Source organism: Wasmannia auropunctata, unplaced genomic scaffold (assembly GCF_000956235.1).
Source record: "Wasmannia auropunctata unplaced genomic scaffold, wasmannia.A_1.0 LD336085.1, whole genome shotgun sequence".
Lineage (NCBI taxonomy): Eukaryota > Metazoa > Arthropoda > Insecta > Hymenoptera > Formicidae > Wasmannia > Wasmannia auropunctata.
Genome location: NW_012026805.1, coordinates 103,315 through 128,503, shown reverse-complemented (window position 1 = coordinate 128,503; position 25,189 = coordinate 103,315). Strand labels below are relative to the sequence as shown.

Here is a 25,189-nt window from a genome sequence, read left to right as displayed (position 1 = left end):
TCGTGCCGCGAAAAAGATGCGTCGCAGGTCCCAGGTTTTTAGCGGCTCCTTCCGACGGACGAAGCGTCGCCGGTGCCCGCCACCCTGCCAGGGTAGCATCCCGCGACGGAGGTGCATCCCTATTGGAATACCGCGAATGCGCACTCGGGGTGAAGGGGTTTAGCACCCGGGGTGCGCATGCAACCGGAGGTTGTCGCCGCGACGCAATGGCGCTGATCCGCTGCAATGGATGCGCGCGGAATTAGAGGGAGCCGATTGGTCGCTTCCGTCAGCGCGTGCGGCCTTGATAGATAACATGACGACACGTGTCGACGGCACGTGCACGGCCAACATCATCTGTAGCGAGTTCGATGCTCCGATTTTATGTCAAACGTATTTGTATAATATTAATATACAAATACATATACGTACATAAATGAAAATAACTTTGATATCTATTTTCATTAATTGATAAAAAAAAATTGATGATTAAAAAATTGATTATTGCGTAAAAAAATTTATTTCTTTGATCAACAGGTCATATGAATAAATACACAATAAAGAAATTATGCTAATATGCATCCTGGCTGAGGTAATATTTTTCGCAATAAGTTCTTTTCAGTATTTTAAGATGCTTATAAGCATCGATTGATTAGGAAGATCAATATGATATTTTTATTCCAGCCTCAGCTAATAATTGCGTTTCAAGTCCGAACATTTAATCGGCGCGCAGTTTAACGACTGTACATGGATTCCAGAAAAATTCGTATAGAATTTATTAGGCATCTACTTAACTGTAAGATCCAGCCGTGACCGTAAAGGCTCTCGAAGTTAGTTGTGCTCACTTAAGCGTTATTCACTTAAGTCTTATTCAACAAATTATTTGCTAATATGTATTTCTCCATTTATATTTATATAAGATATTTTTTATTTACATTTATTTTACATTTTATACTTAATTTTGCGATGTTTTGTATCTTCATAGATTATGATTTATTTTGAAAACATCTCTGATACATAATTGCATGTAGGTAAAAATGTAGGTTTGAATGACGAAAAGCTGAAGATAATCAGATGAGACGATTGAAGAGAATCGAAAGAAATATGCAACAAAGAGATTTACCTACTGGATTTACTCGTTAAACAGAAAGACGAAAAAAATTGTATAACAATATGATTAAAGTGTAAATAATTACGTTTACCCCGATAATCCTTTTCTTAAAGCAAATATATACAAAATTATAAAGAAATCATAACTAAAATATTCGAAATATTTCTCTCGCGTCTAACATATATGCACGTAATGCAAACAAGATATATTCAAGTATTATGAACGATAAAAAAAAACAGGCGATACAGTATGTGTGTTATATAAAGTTTGACGAGTAAATTATAGCATAAATTGCTTGTGACACGTGTAATTCCAATTGTAAGAACAAAAGATTGTTGAGATTGTCACGAATAATCATGATTGATGCCCGCGACTGAATTTGCACTGATAATCGTATGATTAAAGTGGGAATCGAGGCCGTCATCGGCGGGATAAAAACGACATGACGGCGACGTACTCGACTAGAGACGAATCAACGGCTCGAGAGAGTGAATAACGAGTGAACGGGAATATCGAATCGGAATAGGAATTCCCGATTGGCGTGCGGAGCGGGATGGCATACAGAGTTAGAGGTGACATTTCCCGTTCCGTGACCGCGGAGCGGTCGCCACTCGCCGCGGCGATAGTGACAGACGGAGATCGATAAATTGAACGCGGCCCAAGTCGCGCCGCGCCGCGCCGTGTGGCGCGGCCCGATGGGAACTCGACCGGAAACGGAATAGGCCGCCATCAGGCGACGGTAGGTTTTAGGCATCGGTTTCCGATAGCGCCCCTTACGTGGGACGCGCGCGTGAACAGGCACCTGCAGGTAGGAGCGCGCAAGAGAATCGGGTTGCCCTCGAATTTCTTTTCCGCTGTGACCGACGATCGGCGGAAATGCTTTGTATTTATTGGAAAACAAGGGCGGTTTGGTAGCAGGGTAACACGAGGGTACAGGGAGTGATTTTCAGGCACCGCCCCCGTAGGGGGGTAGCGCATTTGACGTAGTCAGTTGGTAACCGAAACGCTATGGCGCAGTCATCGACATCGAGGATATTGTCTCGTTGCCCCCAACGATCTCGGGCTCGGCCCGACAGATGTTCGGTGCCCCGGCAACCAGAAGTGCTTCCAGCTGGGACTACTCGGCGAGACCGTCGCTTACATCGCTCGTTACATTTCTAATTACAATAATTGAATTGAACGTAACGAGTTATCAAGAGACTATAATTTGTTATTCTACTGCTATCGTATTTAAAACGTCTAAGAACGTTTTTCAACCGTATATTTCTAACTTTAATCTAATTTTCTTTACTCGTCTCCTTCTTTCAAAAATGTGAACGTGCATTCGCCTTGATTCAAGTGCGAGAAATATAAAAAAGTGTTCACAAGTAGCAATTTATTTTCCACGCATCGATCGTTAATGTATTCAACATTGAAAAACAATATATTGATAAAAAATTCTTAAGAAAATTGTTGTTACTTTCAATCATAAATCTGATGTGTCGTAAAATAATGATTTCATTATTATTTTATATGTTTATATTTGTATTGTGGCGTGTATATAGATTTAATCAATATTTAATTTTTTATAAGATATTCTTTTTCATTAATCATTTTAATATTGTTGTAATTGTATTTATATATAATCTCTGAATAAACTTGCCTGCGAACCAATCGTACATTAAAGCTTGCACATAAGAAGGAAATTTTAATAGGGTGACTTATTATTACGAATGCATTTATTTTATGTGTTTCGTAACTATTCCGAAAATGTACGATCAACTTCACACGAGGATCATAAAAGTATAACGTATAGCCCACAGCTGGGAGGATCGTAAACGACGCGCGATTACTGTTGCAATATCGCGAACTGGATTTTATCAAGGAGATTAACACGACGCGACAACGAGGAGGTGGTCTGCGCTTGTTACCGCGATATTAGAGGAGTATCAACATTGCGGGAGTCTATGTCGACTTGATCCGCCGAGTTGAGAGAATTGGTACCGACTTGGGCTTACGATTCAGCCGCACCGAGGACGCGCAGGCGGAATTCGTTACGGGACCCACGTGGAAAGCCTCGCCAAACCGAGACGAAGTCATTCATAGGAAGAAATGGGTTAGAACAGACGAGACACTCGAGTATTAGGAGTGTAGGAAGACAGTATTGGTTTCTGGCTCGCCTCTATGATGCGTCTGTACATATTGGTGTATGTAATTGTCGGGTATGTAATTGCAACAATATAACGTTGTTCATAAAAATATGCGATTTCTGTATGTTAAAAGCGAATGAAATGTAACGGGCGAATGAAAAGCAACGAGCGATATCTGTAATATTTCATAATTTATTCTATTTACTATTTATAATAATGTATGTCCGTGTATAAATGATAATACAGATACAACAAATATTTGTAAATAATAATATATATATTTTTAAACGTTGAAAGAGATTAGGTAAATGCAAGACTGATCACTGAATCGCGTAGATATAATTTGTATTTCGCAAGACATTTAAAAATAATTTTACTACTTGATTTGCATCATCTGTACCGTTAAAATATCAATATTATAAAGTTTCTTTTAAATTTGCAAGTTGCAAGGTAGATAGAGGGACGGAATAATTTTCAATTGAAAGAAGATGATATCTTGCAAAATTACGAGCGAAACGCGCGCGAGCCGCGTTCGTGCGCGATCGTTAAAATGTTTTTTTTAATTGCCGTTACAACATAGGAGGGGTTGCAACAATTTGCTGTAAACAAGCGATAGTTTGCAATTACACAGGAAAACAGAAGCTGCAACGAAGGCGCATTGGCGAAAAGCCGGTCGCGTTACATTTGTAAACGGAACTCGGCGCGCGACATAGTAACCTGGTACACGATGCGACATTTTGTGTTAAAAAAACGCGACCTCCGGCCATCGCGCGAATTTCTACGCGACATTGACTTGCAAGTCAATCGGCTGGCAAACAGTCGTGTTCGTAATCACGACGTAAGTGTCCACAATGAAATCAGCTGATTTGAAGTTAAACGACGAATTGCATAAGATTATCTTATTTGCTCATTATCTACCTCGCTTTTTTGTTAAATTACGTGAATACATCTTGATTGTGGTAACTAATTATGACTTATAAATTATCGGGACATTTTGATTAAAGAAATCGACTCTATAACGATCAAAGAATCTACCATTAAAATTAAGATTAAGGATTCTATGGTTTGCTTATAGAATGCTTAATTTTAATGAAATTATTATTTAAAAGTTTCAATGTATGGTATTTTTCACTTTCTTAAGAGAAATTTATTCTTTTTGTAAGATACATATGCTCGTGTTGCTGAATGTTTTCTTAAATTTTATGTCTTTTTATTATCAGTCATTTCACATCACTGTCATACGGAAAATTATAGATTAATTAGATGACGAGGGAATTATCTTCATCGGTTGATACACATTCGCGCGTACACAAGCGTTGACTTGCGCGTACGTGTATGCTAAAATATATTCTGGCACTTTTATAAATTCACAGTGCATTTACACTGCACGTATATGCACGGGTACGAGTCATTCATCTTACTCCCACCGACAAGCTAACCATTTTTTGTTTACAGATATTGGATAAGTGACAGCGCGACGTAGCAGGGCCGTATGAAAGCGCAGGGGGATCGTACATCCCGGACAGAAGGAGGAGCGTGCTCCAATGTCGTTCGCGCTCGAACGCGAGTGGGGACATTAATTAGGGTGGAACAATAGAGAACGAGAATTTTTACCAGGGTCGCATAGCGCACAGGAGGTCGAGGTGTGGGAGTAGTATCGTCGTCGACGCTGGGGCCCAGTAAAACCGCCGAGCGTCTCGGCGATCGAAACATATCTCGTTTCTTTTGAGTTAAAAAAAAAAAAAAAGAAAAGAGAAAAACACGAAACTATAGAAGAGACACGCAGATTTATTCAAAATTCGATACAATTGATCGTTCCTACTTTTAGCTTTTTTATTTAAGCTGAGAATACATTGATGCGTACGTTTGCACAATTTTTGAGTTATACTTCACCTCTATCGAAAGAAATTTTGACAATGGATTCATTGATAAGTTTAAAGCAGATATTTTCCTGTAATATATACATATATATATTAAAATTTTTCCATTTAAAAATACAATAAAAAAATCTATTCTATTCTAGTTATTAAACGTGATGGCTACATTTCTGATAATTATAGTTATTGTGAACGAGTTACGACCGTACGTATACTATTTGCAAGATACTTCGCGATTGATTTTCAGAGTCAACGCAAGAATTCGAATATAATAAAACTTGGCAAACGTGACGAGACAGTAATATGGATTATGTAAGATTTACAAGCACGTCCGCGCGGGTTAACAACATGTGTTCGATACGCAAGAGTGCTCGCGTGATTTATCGGCTCATTCGCGAGACGTCCGTACATTGAGACTCCTAATAGTAATTTACGTAAGCAATTACGCAACGCTCGTACATTGTAGCTCGCTCGCCCACGCGTAAATCCTCTCTTGCCATACGAAATATTACTTAATATATTATTTGTTGATGTTTTTATAGCGAATCAAGGTAAAACAGAAGAAAATGGACTTCGGCCTTTTACAAAAATAGAATACGGCCCCAATTTTAACTATATTGACTCGAGAGATATTTCGAGAATTCAGATGTCGTACAAATTTCAGTTTTACTACGATCTCTTCAGAATTTTAAGAGACGATTAATTCTAGTAATAAATATTATATCTAATGCTGATAATAAATATTATATCTATTATATCTAATAGAAGTTTTATTGAATATTTAAACGGCGGACGCGGCGCGCGCGCTTCTACAAGGACAACGTCAATGATGATGGCAATGTGCAATAAAATAAAATAAAAGATAATTTACTTCGTTTATCTATAAGTGAATTTAAAGCGGTGTTCTAGGCGGTTTTGTTTTATGGGCAAGGACATCGGGTGTAAAGGGTATAAAGGGCCTGGGGGGCGATGCGTGGCCTTACCAAGGCATCAGCCCCTACAGGGAGTGTTCGAAGGGCCCGAGGATTCCTCCTCGTCGTATGCAGCGGCGGGCATACCATCGCGCATGCATACCATGGCGACGCGTATGTGGGCACACACTCGCGCACGCACGCAGGCACGTGCGTTTCCCCCCATATAGGCTCAACACGCTCGCGCGAAAACTGCTTCGCTTTACGCACTACTGCGCGTACATCGGTTATCGGGAAAGCATGATCTCCGCCTTGCTCCTTTAGCTCCTCCTTTACTCCTTTTTGGACCGAGGCCGAAGCCTGACTGCGGTCCAACTGTGCACGGGACGCATAAACAACCAGCATCCTCGAGAAGCGCTCTGCGCGCGTAGTCGGCGCATACGGAAATCCGAGGCGCTGGAAACGGCGGAGGTAAACACTCGCTCGTCGATTCGTGATTAGTCGAGTCTGTTGAATGCAATACACTCGCGATAAACCCGCAATAGATACAATGGATAGAGAAGTTGTTATCTCTAGCTAGTGATTAATTAAACACATAAAAATAAATTGAAATTATTTGTCAGAATTAGAGAATTTTTTTCAATTTACTGCTTAGTTTTACTCGTTTCGGAATTAACTCTCAACAGTGTGAAATTCATTAAGTTTTTCGTATCATTAAGTTTATACTCTAATTGTAAGCAAAGAAAACTCATTCGAATCACATAAGAGAGTGATTTTAGCAGAAATTTACGTTAAAAATCTTATTAATAAATATTGAAAAAAAGGTTTTGCCTTTAAAGCTGTTATTGTTAACTATAACAACGCTTTTCTATACCCGAAAGACGTGCGTGGTGTCTATTGACGTTACGTTATTTTCGAGGATTTATATACGCTGCCACTGCGCGTGCCAGACGTATTACGTCATCGTATGCACACACGCATTATTAGGGTTGCAGGATGTGTCACGCTTCCTTCCACCGCACCTGATTCATGCACATATGTACATGGATACGCGGCGCGACGCGACTCCGCTCGTTCATGCGGCACGTCGGTCGCGTCGCACGCGTCACAGGCACGTTCGCAATAATAATACTTGGTAAATGCTGAAGCGCTGAACAAAGAAAAAACATGCGGAGCAACAGGAGAACACGAGGCGCGAGGGGTTGAACGACATAGGCCTATATACGCGGGCGTTTCTTTCGTTGACCCTATTAGGGGATAGTGGGTCAACTTTCGGTGGTTGAAACGTGTGGCGATATAACGGAATACGGCGACGCGAAAGGTTGTCACGTAAAGCCGAATTGCAATGTACGTATTCCGACTTCTTCCTTTACGTTAAGTTCCCGCGTAGAAAAATCAAATCGACAAATTTTGTTGACTAAAAATATGAAATCTGATGTAAGTGTATTTTAAATATTCAATGTGTATTTAAAATTTTACACATTTTTATTCTTTTTTCAATGTCATCTATTATTCTCTCCTTATCTTGTGATCTTGACAGATGTTTATTTAGTTTATATCAAAGCTCAATTCAGTTTTTTTCGAAAAAACTATTTTTTGACATTATTTTATATTTATAATCTATAGTTAATCGTAAACGAATGATTGAAAGAAGGAAAGTAACATGAAAAGATAAATTGCATTAGATAATATCGATATATACATATGGGAAGATTAATAGAATAATAAAATTGCGTTCTTGCATTTAATCATTGAATTTTTTATTCAAATTGCAACAGTAAGTGTAATAATTTTACGAGAAAATAATTTTAGATAAACTTGAAAATTAAAGAAATGTTATTATCTTAAAAATAAAGGACGCACAGAATGATATTATAATAGAGTTGTATAGAAAGAATCAGCGCGTTATTAAAAAATACAATTGAATACAATGAATGAATTTAAATGTTTAATAAATTCTTTTTGTAAAAATCGGTCATTTAATATACATATAAAAATCATTTAATATACATATAAAAATGGATGATTTGGTTACGTATTAATCCTTAAGCCCGATAAAGCGGCGTCTACAATAAGACTTAAGACTTAAGATTTTAGAAAATTGACAAATAACAATCGATTTTTTTTCTCACGTGATATAAATAATCGACTATAATTGATTAACTTAACTTTTTAAATCTTAAGTCTTAAGTGTCATTGTAGAACGCCGTTTAATCTAGCAATAATGCCCGAGCGTAAGAACCGAAGAGCGCGAAGGAAATCTGAACACACATGGAAGCTATACACACAGACGTGGCACATACGTGCGAATAGCCCCATACCTACACAGACACGATTACATGTCGAACACTTCGGCTGTGTATGCAGATTAGAAAGGCGGATTAGGAGTAGCGCGTAGACCGTGAACCAGCATCAGTTTATCTGGCACGCATTGGTAAATCACGGTTTAGAATCAACCGGGGAACAGGCTAGTCGAGAAGGTGGCTAGAGGAGCTAAGCGAGCTTAGGCCAGCGCGGTAGAATGTCTAAATGCTATACCTGCCGCGATGCGATGCGACGTAACGCGACGAGTCTTCGTATATGGAGAGGCAATGTAAGGCCTCTCTCTTTCTCTCCCTCAAGGAGAGAACATGGTTAACGACGCACGGCTAATGAATTCTGCAATCGTTTATTTCGCAGGGAGTGAATCCTTTTTCATATGATTTTTTTATATTTAGGATACAATGTCAAATTTTATGTGCACATATATACGTATATGAGATTTGATAATTAAAATATAAAAAGTATAAACAGATCTTAAAGACTGAATAAGAAATTGTGAGAAAAATAATGAAGCAAAATTATTTTATTTTCGTACATGCTATAGCAGCTGTACAAGAGCCGTACAATTGAAAAGATTTGAAAAGGAAATTTATGAAGAACTATAGGTAAATTAGATAATTACTTATAATTTTTTTAAAATTTGATATATAAGTTTTTATTGGCTATGAATTTTGGGAAAATTTTTAACAAGTACTATAATATTTTTAAATCTATCATATATTGTAATTTAAATTGAACATTATTGCATTATTGTTATGATTAATATTATTATCTAATATCAAGACTGAAAAATTAATGTAAAGTTTTTCTTTTTATTTTCTTCATAATTTATATTAAAAAATAAATTATATGTACAAAGAAAATAGACATTTTTATTTTCAATCAACTACAACTTGGAAGTCGTATTGTATCTGTTGAGGAAAGGCTTAAACATAATAAAAGAGTTTATTCATTAAGTCACTTTTTAAAAATAGAAGTAAAAAGTTAATATAAATTTAATTTATTCAATTATAAAATCTATTATTTAAAGTTAAAAAAGAATGAATTAAATTAATTGTGTTTCACTTGATAAATTATAAGAGCAATTTGAAACATCGAATATCGATCTCGATATCTCCCACTTGTTAAGTAAGCTCTCGCTATTCGAGTGTTCTACCATCTGAGCTACGTTCCCAAGAAGCAATATCTTCAGGACATTATCGGGATTTTGGAATTATCAACACGTTTAATTATTATAAGTTAGAACGATTAGAAAATCTATTATATTTTGTTTAGACGACAAAATTTAAAAACAAGCAAAACAAGCTGATTCAGTTGCATTATAGATTGTATAATTGCGATATACAATATATTAGTTTTATTAAAACTAAATGTTTTATTTTTCAATCTCTATTATGCTGTATCTTTTTTTATAAATACTTATCAACAATATTGTTAACAATTTACGTTTATGATAACCAGCACTATTTTGTAAGAATCATGTAAAAGCTTCTAAAAAATAAAAAATTGATTGATGTTACTTATAATGATTTAATCGAGAAGTTTAAGTTTCTGATTTAATTAAAAAAGATTTGAATAGGGTATTGATTATTAACACATAAAATATTTTTAAATTTTTTAGCTTATATCGAAATTTACACAAATTCAATTCTTTAAATGTTAAAATTTGAATTATTAAGATAATTTGAATATTCAGATCTCTCTCCTTTTTCTCTTTGTGTGTGTGTGTGTGTATATGTGTGTGTCAATAATTGGATAAGAATTGTTTTACATAATTTAGATATAAAATTATTCTAATATTATTAGATTTGTTTCTAACGTATTTAAATATTATAATTGTCGGTTTTTAACCTTTAACAGCCTATTTTAAGCTTTATTAGGTCATGTTTTATAAAGGAATTAAGGTTTCATATAAAATTAAGGAAACATTTAAAAATTTAAATCAAATGTAATATTTTTTTATCCTTTAACATTTTTCTAAGATTTTCCTGTTTAAATTCATCGATGTTTTTAATGAAAAAAAGTTGAATATATGTAATGCCTGCAAGTATAGTATAAATTGTGTTTGTAAAGATATTAAAACAAGATGCATGTTGTATAGAACTCAATACGATATTCTTTATCCTATTTAATGGTATACAAGCTATGGAGTTATAAATAAAGAACGTAGGAGGAAACGGAAACGGAAAGTGGAAACCGTTCGATCAGGTTCGCAGCGGTCGTCGATTTCGTATTGATTGCCGATAGGTAGTCGATGTCACCGGTTTCGCGGCGTTACGGCGTTCGGCGGCACGTTCCGCGATAACCATAAGCACGTCCGACAGATGTGGATACGCTCATTCATTGGATTCCGAGTGAGATAGCACTACGGAGCGAAAAGAGACAAAAGTACCGTTGCGATTGCGAGAAACGGAGACGAGGAAAGCCGAAAGGAGGGAGAGAGTGAGAGGTCCTGCCAACCTCCATCGCAGTATGGTAGCCTGCTACATCAGGCAGCCTCTTTTCCGATAATTTGCCACTCATTAACATAAAACCGGGCCACATGACGAGTGGAGACGAATGTCGAATGGCAGAAAACGCGTTTATGAGAAGGGCAGGCATCCCATCTTCTTACCCGCGAACGAGGAAGACATCCGTACTTTGCGCGCTGTAAAAGGGAATATATAATATTATGCGAACGACAGATTTAAGAATCATACGATTTATAACGAAAATATATATATTTCTATCACAAATTGTATAATTTCAACATTTTTTGTTGTTATTTAGCTAACTTAACATGCTTCTTGTACAAGTAAAACGGTATAATCAATAATTTCACAGCACAAATATCCAGATGATTAACAAATATGCATGTCTACGATTACAAAAAGTTGCGCAAAGTTAATAATTATGCATATAAAATTAATCTTCAAATCAATCAAAAAATCTCTTAATAGATATAACAGTGTGATTCATTGTCACTGCGGCATTCTGCTTATGTGATTTGCTTGATCAATAGTAGTTGAATTACGATTTTTCGTTTCTCTTTCCAAAGAATAAAAAGATACAATTTAATTAGATTTATAAATTATAATATACATAAATTATTATATATATGTATAATTATGAGATGTCAATATATTTTTTATGTTTACAGTCCGAAATTCGCCGATTTAATTCCGTTGCTTTTTCCTTGCAAATATTAGTAAATATCAAACGGCTATTTATTAAAGCAAACGCGTGATTTAATTACTTAAGGTAGAAGTTAAAGTGATAAAATAGCCGTTTCGTTTGTCATTGCGTTGTTATTTCTTGAAGTGATAAATCCATTTCTAAAAAAAATGTGTTAAGTCGATATTTGAATCTATCGATGTTTATTGCTGTCGTTTTTTCGCTATGTTGATTGGTTCTCTCGCTGCGCTTATTTTGTGAGGTCATTGCATATTTTGACTTTGAGTTGTGTGTATTGAGGTTTACACACACTGTAATTATAAATAGTAAAAAATAAAAAATATGAAATAACACGCGCGAAGCACGCGTCTGTAATGTTAGTAGTATTAGAAAAAAAGACATCAAACACGATCACTCCCTACAGTTAGCATTATCGGTTAGTGTAATTAAAATTTGGCGATTAAAAATCAATTAAAATGATATTAAGATATGATTTATTTATAAAAAAGTAGATATTAATACAAAATGTGATAATAAATTACTGTTTTATTAGGTATGTTTAATGGACAATTTTTTAATAGTACTTGCATTTAAATATACTTTTGCATCGTGTTTTAAAATTTTCATGCGATGCAAAAGGTATTCAGAAGAACAAACATGACTATTCTCTCAACTTATTTATTAATTAATTTTTGCGATTAACATTATGCATACATATTAAGAGAATAATTTCAAAACGGATATTTCGCGCAATTTAATTATTTAAATTGACCCTGTAGAGAAAAAGCTACAGAGAAAAAAGGATTAATTGTAGAATAATTGTTTTATTACCATATTAACGAGCAATAATTGTTGCAATGTTTTGTATATAGCCAGCAATGCGCTTTAAATTTTTTGTTGAACCGAATGTAATTTATTTCTATCGAAAGCGCGAAATGTTATGAGTTGCCAAGTTATGAAAAATCATATCGTATTGAACGTTTGGTAATAATTAATTAGAAATGCAAACAGAAAAAATTCGGCATAAATCTATTAAATTTTATAAAACATTTAATATTTCTGGACAATAATCGATTAATAAACAACACTAAAGCACGGTATAAGTACACGGAAAGAGCGATTTCGTTGAAAGATCTAAAATTCAGCTGGATATAGATCTGAAAAAACTTTTGTAACTTTTGTTGGACCATCAAAATAATTGTGTTGGAAATTCAATATTGATGAGCAATGCTGCAAAAATTTTGATATTTTAGCAACTAGTTTGAGTTTTCAACATAATTATTTTTATGATTCAACAAAATTATTTTCAAATCTGTATTCAGCTAAATTTTAAATCTTTTAGCGAAATCGTTTGTTTTGTATATAGCGTATGCAATATCCGTTAAACGCACGTGCTAGTGCACAAACAACTACCATGCGCGCATTGTACAAATTATGACACCTTATACTTTTTTAATTATATTAATATAAGTACGTATATTGATATATATTGATCAAAATTGGTATTATCAATATAAATACAATATTTAATTATAATAAAGTCCATTGTGAAGATAAATTGAGTTTATAATTAGTTTGTTTCGCAATTCGTTGTTTTTAAAAGGATTTTTAACATTATTATTTATTTTGACATGTTTTTTTGATTTTCGACAATAGACTTAATTAATAAACTATTGCAACATGATTCACCGCGCGTTTAAAGATAGGATATGAGTAACAATGGAAACGTTTAATGTGTAAAACAATGCTTGCTAAATTTGTATAGATCGCGACCTACTTTTTAAAATGGCAACTTTCGTGAGTTATTTAACTTTAGTAAATATAAAAAAAGCGGGTGGAGGGGATACATTAATTATTTATTTATATTACTTTATTTGTACCACTTTATTTCTTTTACTTTTTAATTTTGTATTAAATACAATTTCATAAATCTGTTTCTCAGATATATATTCTCTAAAAGTCAGTGGAATTATCTGATTTTTAATGTATATCATTTTCCAGTGGTATACTTGAGAACTGTGATAAACAGTGAGTATTTCAATGTTTTTTTTTAGTGATAATATATTGATATACTAATTCAAATAGTGAATATCATTGAAAGGCAGTAAATTTCAGTTCTCAAAATTGTTTAACAGTGAAATTCACTGTTTGTCAGTATATTATAATTAAAAGAGAACATTGAATTCACTGATTATCATTAGTTCCAAATATGTCACTGGAAAATGATATACACTGAAGATCGTGGTAATTCCAATGATTCACTTTTAGAGAGTATGTAATGAAACATATGTGAAGTATGCGCTTGTTTTCTATGTCTAGTGATGGTACAGACACAAATCATATTTAGGTGCAAGAAGTTTGATAATTAATTGTAGTTGTAGTTTATTTCGAAATTTGGTTCCTGCCATCACTGAAAATTCAACTTTACACATGTTCGAAGTTGTGAAAGGGCTCACGCGTGCAAGTTTATAGTTACGCGGAGTAACGAATTGTAATTTATCATTCTAAAATTTTTCGCGACTAGACGAAAAATCGGCTCACAACCCATCAACGGATCGCGAGCCATACTTTGGAAATTCCTGGATAGGTTTATGGGTGACTAGGTAATTTTTTGTGTAAAATATAAAATGTACAGATTTTCTTCTCTGCGTACATTCGCGCTCTTATCCGCGATTCGTTTCCTTCTTGCTCTCCTTTTTTTAAAAAAAAATATTTGTGATTAACATCAGTGTATTCAATTATTAATAACGCGACTGTTCTAAAATTTAACACAAATATTATTAGTTTCACAAAGGCTGTGTTTAGGAACGGTATTAATGCATTATTGTGTATTTTTATCTTCATTACTTATTAGACTCAAAATAAAAACAGAACGACGCAATAGTGTTGACGTAAGCAGGATGTTATGTTTAAAACATTTATATTAAAAATAAATGTTAAAAATATGTTTTTTTAGGAAAAAATTTAATAAAGGGGATAATATTTATATATGTTTATATTTTTAATTGTATGTTTATTTTTCGTAAACATGATAAAAAATGATTATTTTATTTATGAAATGTAAATCATTTTAACTAAGTATATCTGGATCGACCGTGGAGTGGTTACAAATAATTGAGATACGAAAATGCCAACACAGTTTAAAGCTGATCTTGAAGCTTGAAATTCTTACAATATGTGAATTTTACAATTCTTAGTTCATGCAAACTGCGCGCCGCATAATCGTCGGTTTTTAAAACGCAGTTCCAAACCAAACAGTACGTAATATTACAATTAAATTGCCAAGGCAACCTAATAATTCGATGATTATTATTGAGGACATTCTAAGTGCATTTCGTTGTAGTAAGAGTAATTTAAAAAATCACAATTTATATTATCGCAATAGCGTGTGATAAGAAAGCGCTATTAGAAGTGGTATGATGTAACGTCATCGACGATAAAGTCAATAATATCAGAAAATTATTGATAATTACTAAAAAAGTTATAACGCACAAAGTTTTAGGAAACAAAAATAGAATTGTAAGCAAACTGTTAGAATTATTTGCAAGAAATTATTACTATTATTGAAGAGGATTATTTGGTGCTTTAATTAACACTTTGCCGACGGTACAGTGCAAATTTCGACGTTATGGTCCATCATTACAATCCATTTTTGTAATTTAAATACATTATTACAAATTTATTAAGTATTTCTTTTATTATATTATTATATTATTATATTTTTATTATATTTTTTTATTTATACCTTTCTTTTTTTGCCACATAGTGATCCGAAGAGTTTTAATATCAACAGAAGAGGTAAACTATATATTGTAAATTATTGACAATCAATATTATATTATTCTTGAATACGAAGAGAATATATAAACCTGGAATGGCTCTATTAAATATTATAGCAATTGTTATTGACGATCATACATATATTTAACATTACTATCATTACAGCGTTTCTATTTAATATTTTTTTACTTTTTACTATATTTGCTATTATACTGGTGAACTTCAATATACACAACTATCAAAATATGCAATGACAGCCGCTCACGAAGTAATTGCAACGAGAGAGTCAATCAGCATCGCGGAAAAGCGACAATACATATACTTTGATAGATTCGAGTATCGACTTATCACGTCTTTTTTAAAAATGGATGGAAAAGAAAACCAGATGTTTTGTTCTTTAAAAATAAAACATGATTTTTACTTTGATTAATAATACGCTCCCTGAATGCAGCCAAAGGATTAAAATTTTTTAATTTCACCGGCATAACGCGCTATAGCGCGCTTCAAAAAAGCAGGAATTTGATTGATCCGGAGGAACGCACGGAGATGCGCGTTGTTACAATGCATTGTTGATGTGTTGTTCCAACACGAATATAGAAATAAAAGTAAGTTTAATTATGTTTATCATTTGCGCGCGACTTAAAGTGACTCACCTAAACAGGCAAGTAGCAAACTGTTTCGCGGGTGTGAAGCCTTGGTATTTGTTATTACGTCATACGGCGCGCGGCGTACTATGCTAATATAGAATAAATTCTTACTACAATTTAGCGTATTGTTACGTAACGTGCTTACTCATAAGGGATTCGACGAATTGCTATTGCAGTTGGAGGGTCCTTTATTTATAAAAAAAATAAAGATATGTAAAAAATTCTTAGGGTGAGTCATTGAAACACTTAGTGGATAATGAATCTAATGGCTTTCTTATTTTATAACGTTAGTCTAATCTTAGGAAAATATATATATTGTTATTTTAAAAATAGATAAACGATTATTCAGATAATATCGAGAGTTCAAAAAGAATTAAGTGATTAAGTCATATATGTCATCAATTTTGAATTCATTTTCATGAGGTGCAAAAAGGACTTCTATAGAAAAAGAATTATTTTTACATTTGAAAATTAACTCAGAATTGATATATACGACTGAATTCTTTTTGATTTCTCTGTGCTATCTGTGGGTTACTATACTATAAATTGTTATTTTATACTATACTATTTTATACTATAAGTAGTTAACGAAGAATACAAAGCTCGTGATTAGTTAACTTTCAGGATTAACGAGTCGCGAGCGTATTGAGATGATGCGTATTTGACGAGTATGTATTTGTCGAGGCAGTTATCTCGTTTATTTTTGAACCCTGTTCATTAAAATTTAAAGGAATTCGCAATTCTCTCGTGTTTTGACAATTTAAATGTAATTCACTATTTTTGGATTGAGAGAGAATACGAATCTCGCCAGATCAAGTGAAGTAAGGGAAAGCTATGTATCGATCAATGGTTAATCGTTTTTATAATATCTCTCATTTGCTACAACAACGACATAATTCATAATTGCCATTTTTTAATTGCTTGTAAAAAAAGGATAAAAATATAAAGGAAAAAAGAAGAAAACATATTTTAAAAAAACCTACTTTTATTCCTTTACAATTATTTAGTACCAAAGCTGCATTTTAAAATTAATATTACAAAATTTTAATGATTCAACCTATGCATCAGACTCATTTTCTGGAAAACATTTTTTTTTGAGTGGTGTCGTTATTATGGCGAATGAGTGATATGTGTATTTCACGGGATTTAAAATGTACAGTACGTGCACAACATTGAATTTGATTGTCTACATATTGTCTACATTTTTAAACAATCCACTGTCTTAATAAATCATTAATGGTCATTTTTACCAATGCAAATTAATTAACTTTAATCTCGGTTTAACTTATTTTTTATTGTTGTCTAATTTTGAAGATTATAAAAAGATAAATAATAAATTAAACCAAGTTTAAAGTTAATAGTTACGGTAGTACGCGGTCTAAAATAAATCAACTTTGAATTACAGTCGAACCTCTACAACTCGAAAACCTCTATAAGACGAAAATTTTGTTCATCTTCTTCCGCTCCGCTGTAGAAAATCTCTATAAATCGAAATAAAACCTACTTTAACTCAAATTATTTGTCAGGCATTTAGATATATATTTTACCTTTGTAACTCGAATTTAAAGTAGTCAGACCTCTAAAAGTCGAAGTCCACCTCTATAAGTCAAACTTCCATTGTCGCTACCTCTATAATTCGAAGTTGTAGCTATATGTAACCGTGAGTAATAGCCTGATACTTTGTTTTATGGTTACATTTATCATATGTATGCAATAAATAATTCACTGTTAAATATTAATTTTTTTCCTCTAAAAGCCATTATAATCGGAGAATTATAAATTCTCGTACAAAGCCTCCGTAAGTCGAATTTTCATGTGTTAACTAGGGCTGGTGATTTCCTTTGAAGGCTTCAAAGGTTTCGAAAAATCGGCATTGAAATCTTCGAAATTCGAAGCTTTGAAACTTCGAAACTTCGATACTTTAAACTTCGAAATTCAAAATTATACAATTATTAATTTAATACAATAATAATGTGATAGGTATATATATTTGTAAAAATATACGATTAAATCTAAAATAAAACGATTTAATGTTGTAATTACGTGGTTAAATTGAAAAATACGTAGTTTTAATTGATTTTTTGATTCTAAATTGTCTGTTCTTACAATTGTTTTTTTTGCTGAGGAAATTTAATAAACAACGTGATTTTTTAAAATTTTCTTAATTGGATTGTTTTATTGATTGATATTTATCTTTCCTTATTTACTTATGTGTCGAGTTTAATTATTAATTTGTATATTTATATTAATATTTCAGGTTATAATCTTTCAAATTTTTTAGAAATAATTTCGTATATTTTTAGCATATACATATATAAATTATTTTATTTAAAATATTTGTAAATTTTCTGAATAAATTCATTGTTTGCACGAATATATTTTTCGAAATTTCGAAGCTTCGAAGGTATCTTAAACTTTGAAAGGTCGAAGCTTCGAATATTCGAAGTAGGTAAAAAGTAACAGCCCTAGTGTTAACCTTCTTTTACTCGAATTTTGATAAGTCGAAAACTCTATAACTCGAAAAGTTTATCTGGTCCTTTGAGATTCGAGTTATCGAGGTTCAACTGTATACATATAGCGTTGTGTCACTTTTTCATTACACGGTGTTATAGCAAAATTCTCTCCGAAGTACAACCATACGTTCCCGAATTTTTTTTCGCGCTGAATACGATGTCGTTGGCAGAATTCACCTAGCACGTCAGGGTTTTGAGTAAATTGGAATGAAAGTGGCCAAAGTTCTTTAGTCTGCACTTTCGGCGAATTTTTCAAACGGCATCGTATTCAATGTGAAAAAGTCTTCGGGAAAAGTATGATCGTAATTCGTATTTCGGAGAGAGAAAAAAAAGTGTTTTTTTGTAACACAATGTTATTAAATATTATTAATAATTATTATTACATATTTAAGCATATATAATTTTAATATTTATCAACCGCACAATGTAAATTCGACGTTTTCACGTCGATGATTTGTTAAAATGCGTAATTCATGGAGTTTGTTCGAAATCTGTCGTCGTACGGAGCAGTCGGCTGTACAGCTGAATTTTCGGATTACATTCCATGGATTTTTACATTTAATTTTAACTCGCGCCTATTCAATCGCCCGAAAACGCGAACGTCGGGAATGCCGTGTACGAAATGCCTCGTGATTGATATACATATTTCGGTAATTAATGCGCGAGTGATCGTGATTAATCGTACTTTTGTGAGCGAGTGTCACATCGTTTTGCAGTGCTATAAACGAAGAAGCAATGAAGGAGCTTGAGGAAAAAAAGAGGGGATCGAGGAAAAGACTGAAATGGCATCGTATTGATGAATAAGAGCTAAATTATCGTTAAAGTTAAAGAAATTTGAGTAGATTCGCGGGAAGATTCGGGACTTCCTTCTTCTTTTCGAGTAACTTAACCGAAGAGTGAATAAGTTAGCTATTTCGAATCTGAGGTATGGAATTCATAAGCATAATTTAGCAGTGCTTGGGAGCGTCGAAATTATTGACCTTTATCTCTTGCGAGAGGAATCTCCGGTACGCCGGCTACGCATAGTTTGGCTCGAGTTTGCAGTTGCGCTCGGTAGTAAGCGAGCACTAATCGTATTCGGGAGCAAAGTATCCGCGCGCGTAAACAGGTTCCGCCGAAACGGCACGGCGAGACGAGACGAAATCGTTACCTCGCGATGCGGAAGTATCCGGAAGTATCGACGATCGCATCAATTTCCGCCCCAACTTGCACCGCATCGCTCGCGCTCTTCTCCGAATCAATTGAGACGAAACTTTGTACGGGCCGCGCTCGTCTGACGAGCGGAAATCGTAGGGAGGGAATTTAAGAGTTGCAGAAAAAAAAAATCGTGAACGAGAGACGCTTGTACTTTCGCCTGGCTTGAATTTAGTTAAATAATACACGATTGTAATAGCGAATTCAACCAAGGCAGGAGTTAAGTACATATGCCTACCGAAACACAAAGCCGTTACTATGCAACTTTAATCACGTTTAAAATACGGTAGATCACTGATAGCTCGAAGCATCCGTCGGCATGACAGCTTGACTTGATCCGCCTTCTTGAAGCAGAATTTACGATGAAAAGGCACATTTTTGTTTAGGGACAATTTAATTGCACGGACTTTTATGGGCCGTTTATAGACTGATATAATTGTTTCGTTCGCGATAAACGGTGGGAAGAGTCACGGGTGATGGGTTTACGGGTGACCCGGCAATTTTCGACGACTAAACTTCATGCGTCGGCGCGACCGCAAAGTTTCGTTATTTATAGGCCAACCTGAGTTCTCGTCTGGGGTGCGTTCACCGCGCGATCGCAGCCAGATTCCAGCGTTTATTATGTTACGCGGACGCGTGGTGCCATGTTATGCGAAGAAATTCGCGCAACTGAATTTGCTCATGTATATGTGGGCCGCGTATCGATGTTGACAAAATTAAATTTTTGGATACCGTTCTAAACGTGATATCTGATATTTCGATTCGAATTTCATAGGGCAGAATTAGGAGATTATCGCCGTGAGAGAGTTTCATTTGTAATCTTAGCATCGCGTCGTATTGTTTTAGTTGTTCGCGATTTCTTTTTCACACGTTTTCCATGCAAAAAAAACTCTTCCGCATGTGGCAGAAAGCATATTATTATATTTTATATTAAAATAAAAACTTGTTATTACAGTAGAAGAGAATAGCATTGAAAAACGTTTTCTGCTGAAACATTTTTGATCCTTTTTAGAAATTTTATCATCAATGTATCATAGTTTATTTAAAAGCACAAATTTTGGCAATGACGTGGAAGATGACGTATCTGCATTAGAAAAGCTTTTTCTAGATAGATGACGACGACGTGTATAAATATAAATTAGTGACGGGATAGACACGCGACATTTTTGCTAAGCCTACACTTGCACTGACACACTCTAATTTTTTATTCATTATATTATGGAATATTAGTAAAATGATTGCATTAGAATATTTAATTTTAAATATTACTCTTCTAAAATCATAAATTTTATGTATTATGATAAATTATTCATAGATATTATTAATACAAAGAGCAAAAATTATGCATATAATACTAATGTTACATGAATCCGGAAGTAATAAAACAATAGTGACGTTGTTGAACGACATAAAATATTACTATGCCAGCCTCAAGAGAAGTTAGGGAGTGTTGCAGCCAGTTTATGAGCATTCATAGAGGATATGACATTGAACTTAACTCGTTAATAACTTCCGGTCGTAATTGAAACGAACGCAAACACGTGTCGTATGTACAAAATAGCTAACTTATTAAGCTTATTAATGAAGCCCTCAATGTCACTTATTTATTGTAAAAATTGCAAAATATGTGTGTATCATATGTTGTTTTAAAAATTGCTAAATAATGAATAATTACATTTTATTGTTTAAAATTATATATTATTTTTATTCTATTGACATCTCTTACAACAAAGTTATTATACACATTGTATTAATTTATTGATTTCAATTAATAAATTTAAATTTGTAGGAGAAGTTATTAGGAACGAAGTAAAATCGAATATATATCGTGAGACAAGTTTATTGTAATTGCTGTCGATTCGTAGCGCGACTAGAGAACGACTGACGACTCACAGATTTCTAACAACCGTGTCGTTCAAATCGTTAGGATCGAAAACGAGGAAATACAAACAAGGTCGAAGTATACCGAATATTGCCAAGCACGAATGTCGATTGTTGATACATATTTTCCTACAAATTTATTATAATTTATTAATTTAATAAATAAATTTAAGTTTCTTTTATTAGAACACAATAATTAACTGTTAATGTTAATATAGAGAAATGTTTAGTTAGAAAAATAAAATGTGTAGATTCAATATATCTTACAAATAAAATAATATAGTATAATATAATATATGATATTAGTATTAAATACTTTATTCGAATATTATAATAAAAAAATATTTCTTTAAGTGATATAATAGATTTTCTTTGAATATAAATATGCTAATGAAGATTTCTGACTTTGACATTTATATTGTCACATAGAAACAATTGTTTTTGTTTCATGTGAACTGAAATAACTTCCAAGAGACGGAGAAATAAGTTACTTAATAGATTCGCGAGGCCGTTTCGCGGTCATTTCTTGTTATAATTCACCACGCGTGCAAATTTTGATGTGGACTGTGACGGGCGGAGAATTACGAAGGGCGGATCTATAATGTTAAATGAAATTGCATAGGGGTCAAGTTTGAGGGTTTGCACGATGTAATCAAATAATGTGTCGAAGAGGTCGTAAGGTAATCAGTTTAGAAAATTTGATTCTTTTGTAAAGATCGTTTATTTATAAAAGTAAATAAAAGCTGAATCATTAAGATATAATTAAGTTAATTTTGAAATACTATATGCCGCCGTGTTTTCTTATTACAAGCGATTTTATATGTGTCTGCTTAGCAAATGTTTTCGTTGGCGTTGCACTACAAATTTTAAAACCTAGTAGTAATGCTTTCGAAAGGGGTGTCGACTTTTAAAGTTGGTCAGATTCCAGAATTAATTACAGCGATTTTTTACGATATTGATGATACGAGTAATAATGACGGAATTTCCAGCAGTATTCAGCTTTGCTTTATTTATTTTCCTTTATCTCTCTCACGTAACGCGAAATGTGATTTAGGAAGAGAGAAATTTACTCGAGAAATTGAATTGATTTGAACGAAATTGTTGGCGTACTTTACGAAATCGTTAATGGAAACTCACCTAGAACGCAAGATGTAAGAAGAATTCGCAGGGCAAAGCTCTTCATGGTACGAAAGTGATCCTCGATAGCGTCGATATAGGTAAACCTCGGTGGCAAGTTGAATCGGAATAAAAAGAGCGACGCGATTTACGTCAAAAACACGCGTTCTTATCTATATTTAGACCACACTTCAGTAATAGCGCCGGTTGTACCGAGGAAGAACGATGCTGGAGAATAGTGAAGACTGTTTGCCGCGGTATCGGAGCAATAGTACTCTTCCGGTCTCGTTATATGTCAGCCGTATCGCGATGCCGTGCAATCAGAGGCCAATTTGATAAAATCACAGGCAATTCTTAATCCAATAATTTATTCCCTCTTTCCTCGCGAATTCTAAAATTTATTCTAACTATATTTTATAGATTAGAAAAACTTATTAACTGCATGTATTAATAATTTTCATCGGTCTGTCAATTTTTTTACAAAATTGGCACGAATTTAAGGTGAAGTGTTGCTTCGTGAAGTGGTTTCGAGTGTAAAATTTGTTGATAATAATGGAAAAATTTTTTCAAGTTAATACGAAACGATGAATTCAGAAACATTCGCGACTAGACATTATTCTGTGCCGCGATTACCGGTGTAAATGCTGTCGAAGCGATGCGCGACATGAGGGAGACTGATCGCGCCCAACTCTAATTTTCTGTCTCTTCCTCCTCTTCGCTTCTTCCCGCTAGGCCGCCTCCTACGGCGGAGGTGGTAGTGTCTCCTTGAAAATTCACAGTATTTTTTGTTTGCTTTTGTAGGATTATGATATAAAGTGCAAAGCAGTATTACTGGCGAAAAGGTAATCAATAAAGTATGTCTTTTAAAAATAAATAGGTAAAATAAAAGGTTCACAAATTTCATGACTGCTGCAACGGTTAATTAAATTTCAATTTCTCGTTTACACTATATTATATACAACTTATATTGTTGTAGCTGCCATACGTTTATCAAAGTAATGAAAAATTTTATAAATTTTCTTGCACAGTAATGTAAGTAAAATTATTATTAAAATTCGCATTATCAAATACAAATCTTACTTTAATTCAATAGAGAATATACATTCAAATCATTGATCAGTAACTGCGTAGAATTAATTGATAATAATTATGAATTCTTTGGTGTATGTTATAAAGAGAGAACTTGAATAACTCTGATTATCAGTATGACACAGGAATGTGACTATGATAAGAAAAGTAGTATTCTTATCTTAAGAAAAATAGTTAGAAAAAAACTTTGTTTGGTCGGAAAAAGAAGTAATGTGGAACTTATTCGTGTTCTACGTATGCACGAATAACATCCTGTACAAGCATAGGAATTATAAGACTGTTACATGATGTATATACAAAGATTAGGTAGAATTTTTTATTATATTAACGTTTTAGTGAATATTGTATTGTTTATAATTCAAATTATTATATACGTTACCGCACTGAGGATGACCCTAGACGAGGGTCGAAACGTTTATTGCGCTGTTATTCTGTATACTTGAATGTTATAATAAAATACATAATATTATGTAACTAGCACCGTCATTCAGCTTGGCTTACTAGCCACTTTTTTTTACTAATTATTACAAGAATTCGTTAGAAGATATCGATAAATAAGTTTTAATATAGCATTGCTATAAGGCAATTGAATTTCTCAAGATATGATTTTTATATTTATAATTATGTATTTTATTTTAAAATGAAATTTGTGAAGTTTTTACATCATAATTTATAAAACTATACATTTAACTGTATTTTCCGCCAGTCAATAGTGATTCTCAAAATTGGAATAAACCTCTAAAGAATGGAGATTGACGAATGGAATATAACGTATTATCAATATTTATTTATTTCACTGATCATGACAAAGTAATAATTACGTAAAGCTGTTAAAAGTAAAACCCCGTTATCACTAGATTGTATATTATATTTACAAGTATAGTTTGCATCTGACAAAACCTTTTGTGTGACATATTTGTTTTGTTTTTTCTTTAATATTATATATATATATTTTTTCATATATATATATATATATATATATATATTATCCTGTAAATACATATACATATATATCAGACATATGTATACATATTTTTTTCGGTGGCGCATAATCCTCGCTTATCGTACAAAGATAAAGCGGATAAAGCTAAGGTTTAGTTTTTTGCTCTCTTTCCCTTTCTCTCATAGTCACTCAAATAAAAATAAATTGTAAGCGCCGTCACTGTCATAAGAAAAGATTATTGTACCCAAAACCCCGCTCAGTGAAGTAGTCCAAGTAAAATAGTCTAATTAACAATAAATTATTAAATATCTATTCACAAATGTATGTATAGGCTATTATTATTACTATCATCATCATCGCCGGACACTGCCATTCTCGCCGTTATTCTCGATGTCATTATCACTATATTTTTTTTACATACACACCGCCGAAGGTTTATTGTATCTGCGTGTGTTATCAATGTGGGGATCGGAAGTTTGTGAAATTTCATGGTGAATTTTAAGAATTAAAATATTGAAAACATATTGAGATGGATAGTCATGTT

At 33.4% G+C, this 25,189-nt stretch overlaps 1 protein-coding gene across 2 annotated transcripts in view; it reads right to left on the bottom strand.

Annotated features, from left to right (window-relative positions):
• LOC105448402 (xaa-Pro aminopeptidase 1) overlaps positions 1–23,283 on the bottom strand; it is a 39,169-nt gene extending 15,886 nt beyond the window's left edge. For both annotated transcript variants that reach the window (XM_011686925.1, XM_011686926.1), the window contains exon 1: positions 22,635–23,283. In XM_011686925.1, the coding sequence (XP_011685227.1) occupies positions 22,635–22,680 (46 nt within the window). In that variant the 5' untranslated portion in view covers positions 22,681–23,283. The remainder of the gene's footprint in view (positions 1–22,634) is intronic.
• Between the last annotated feature and the right edge of the window lie 1,906 nt (positions 23,284–25,189).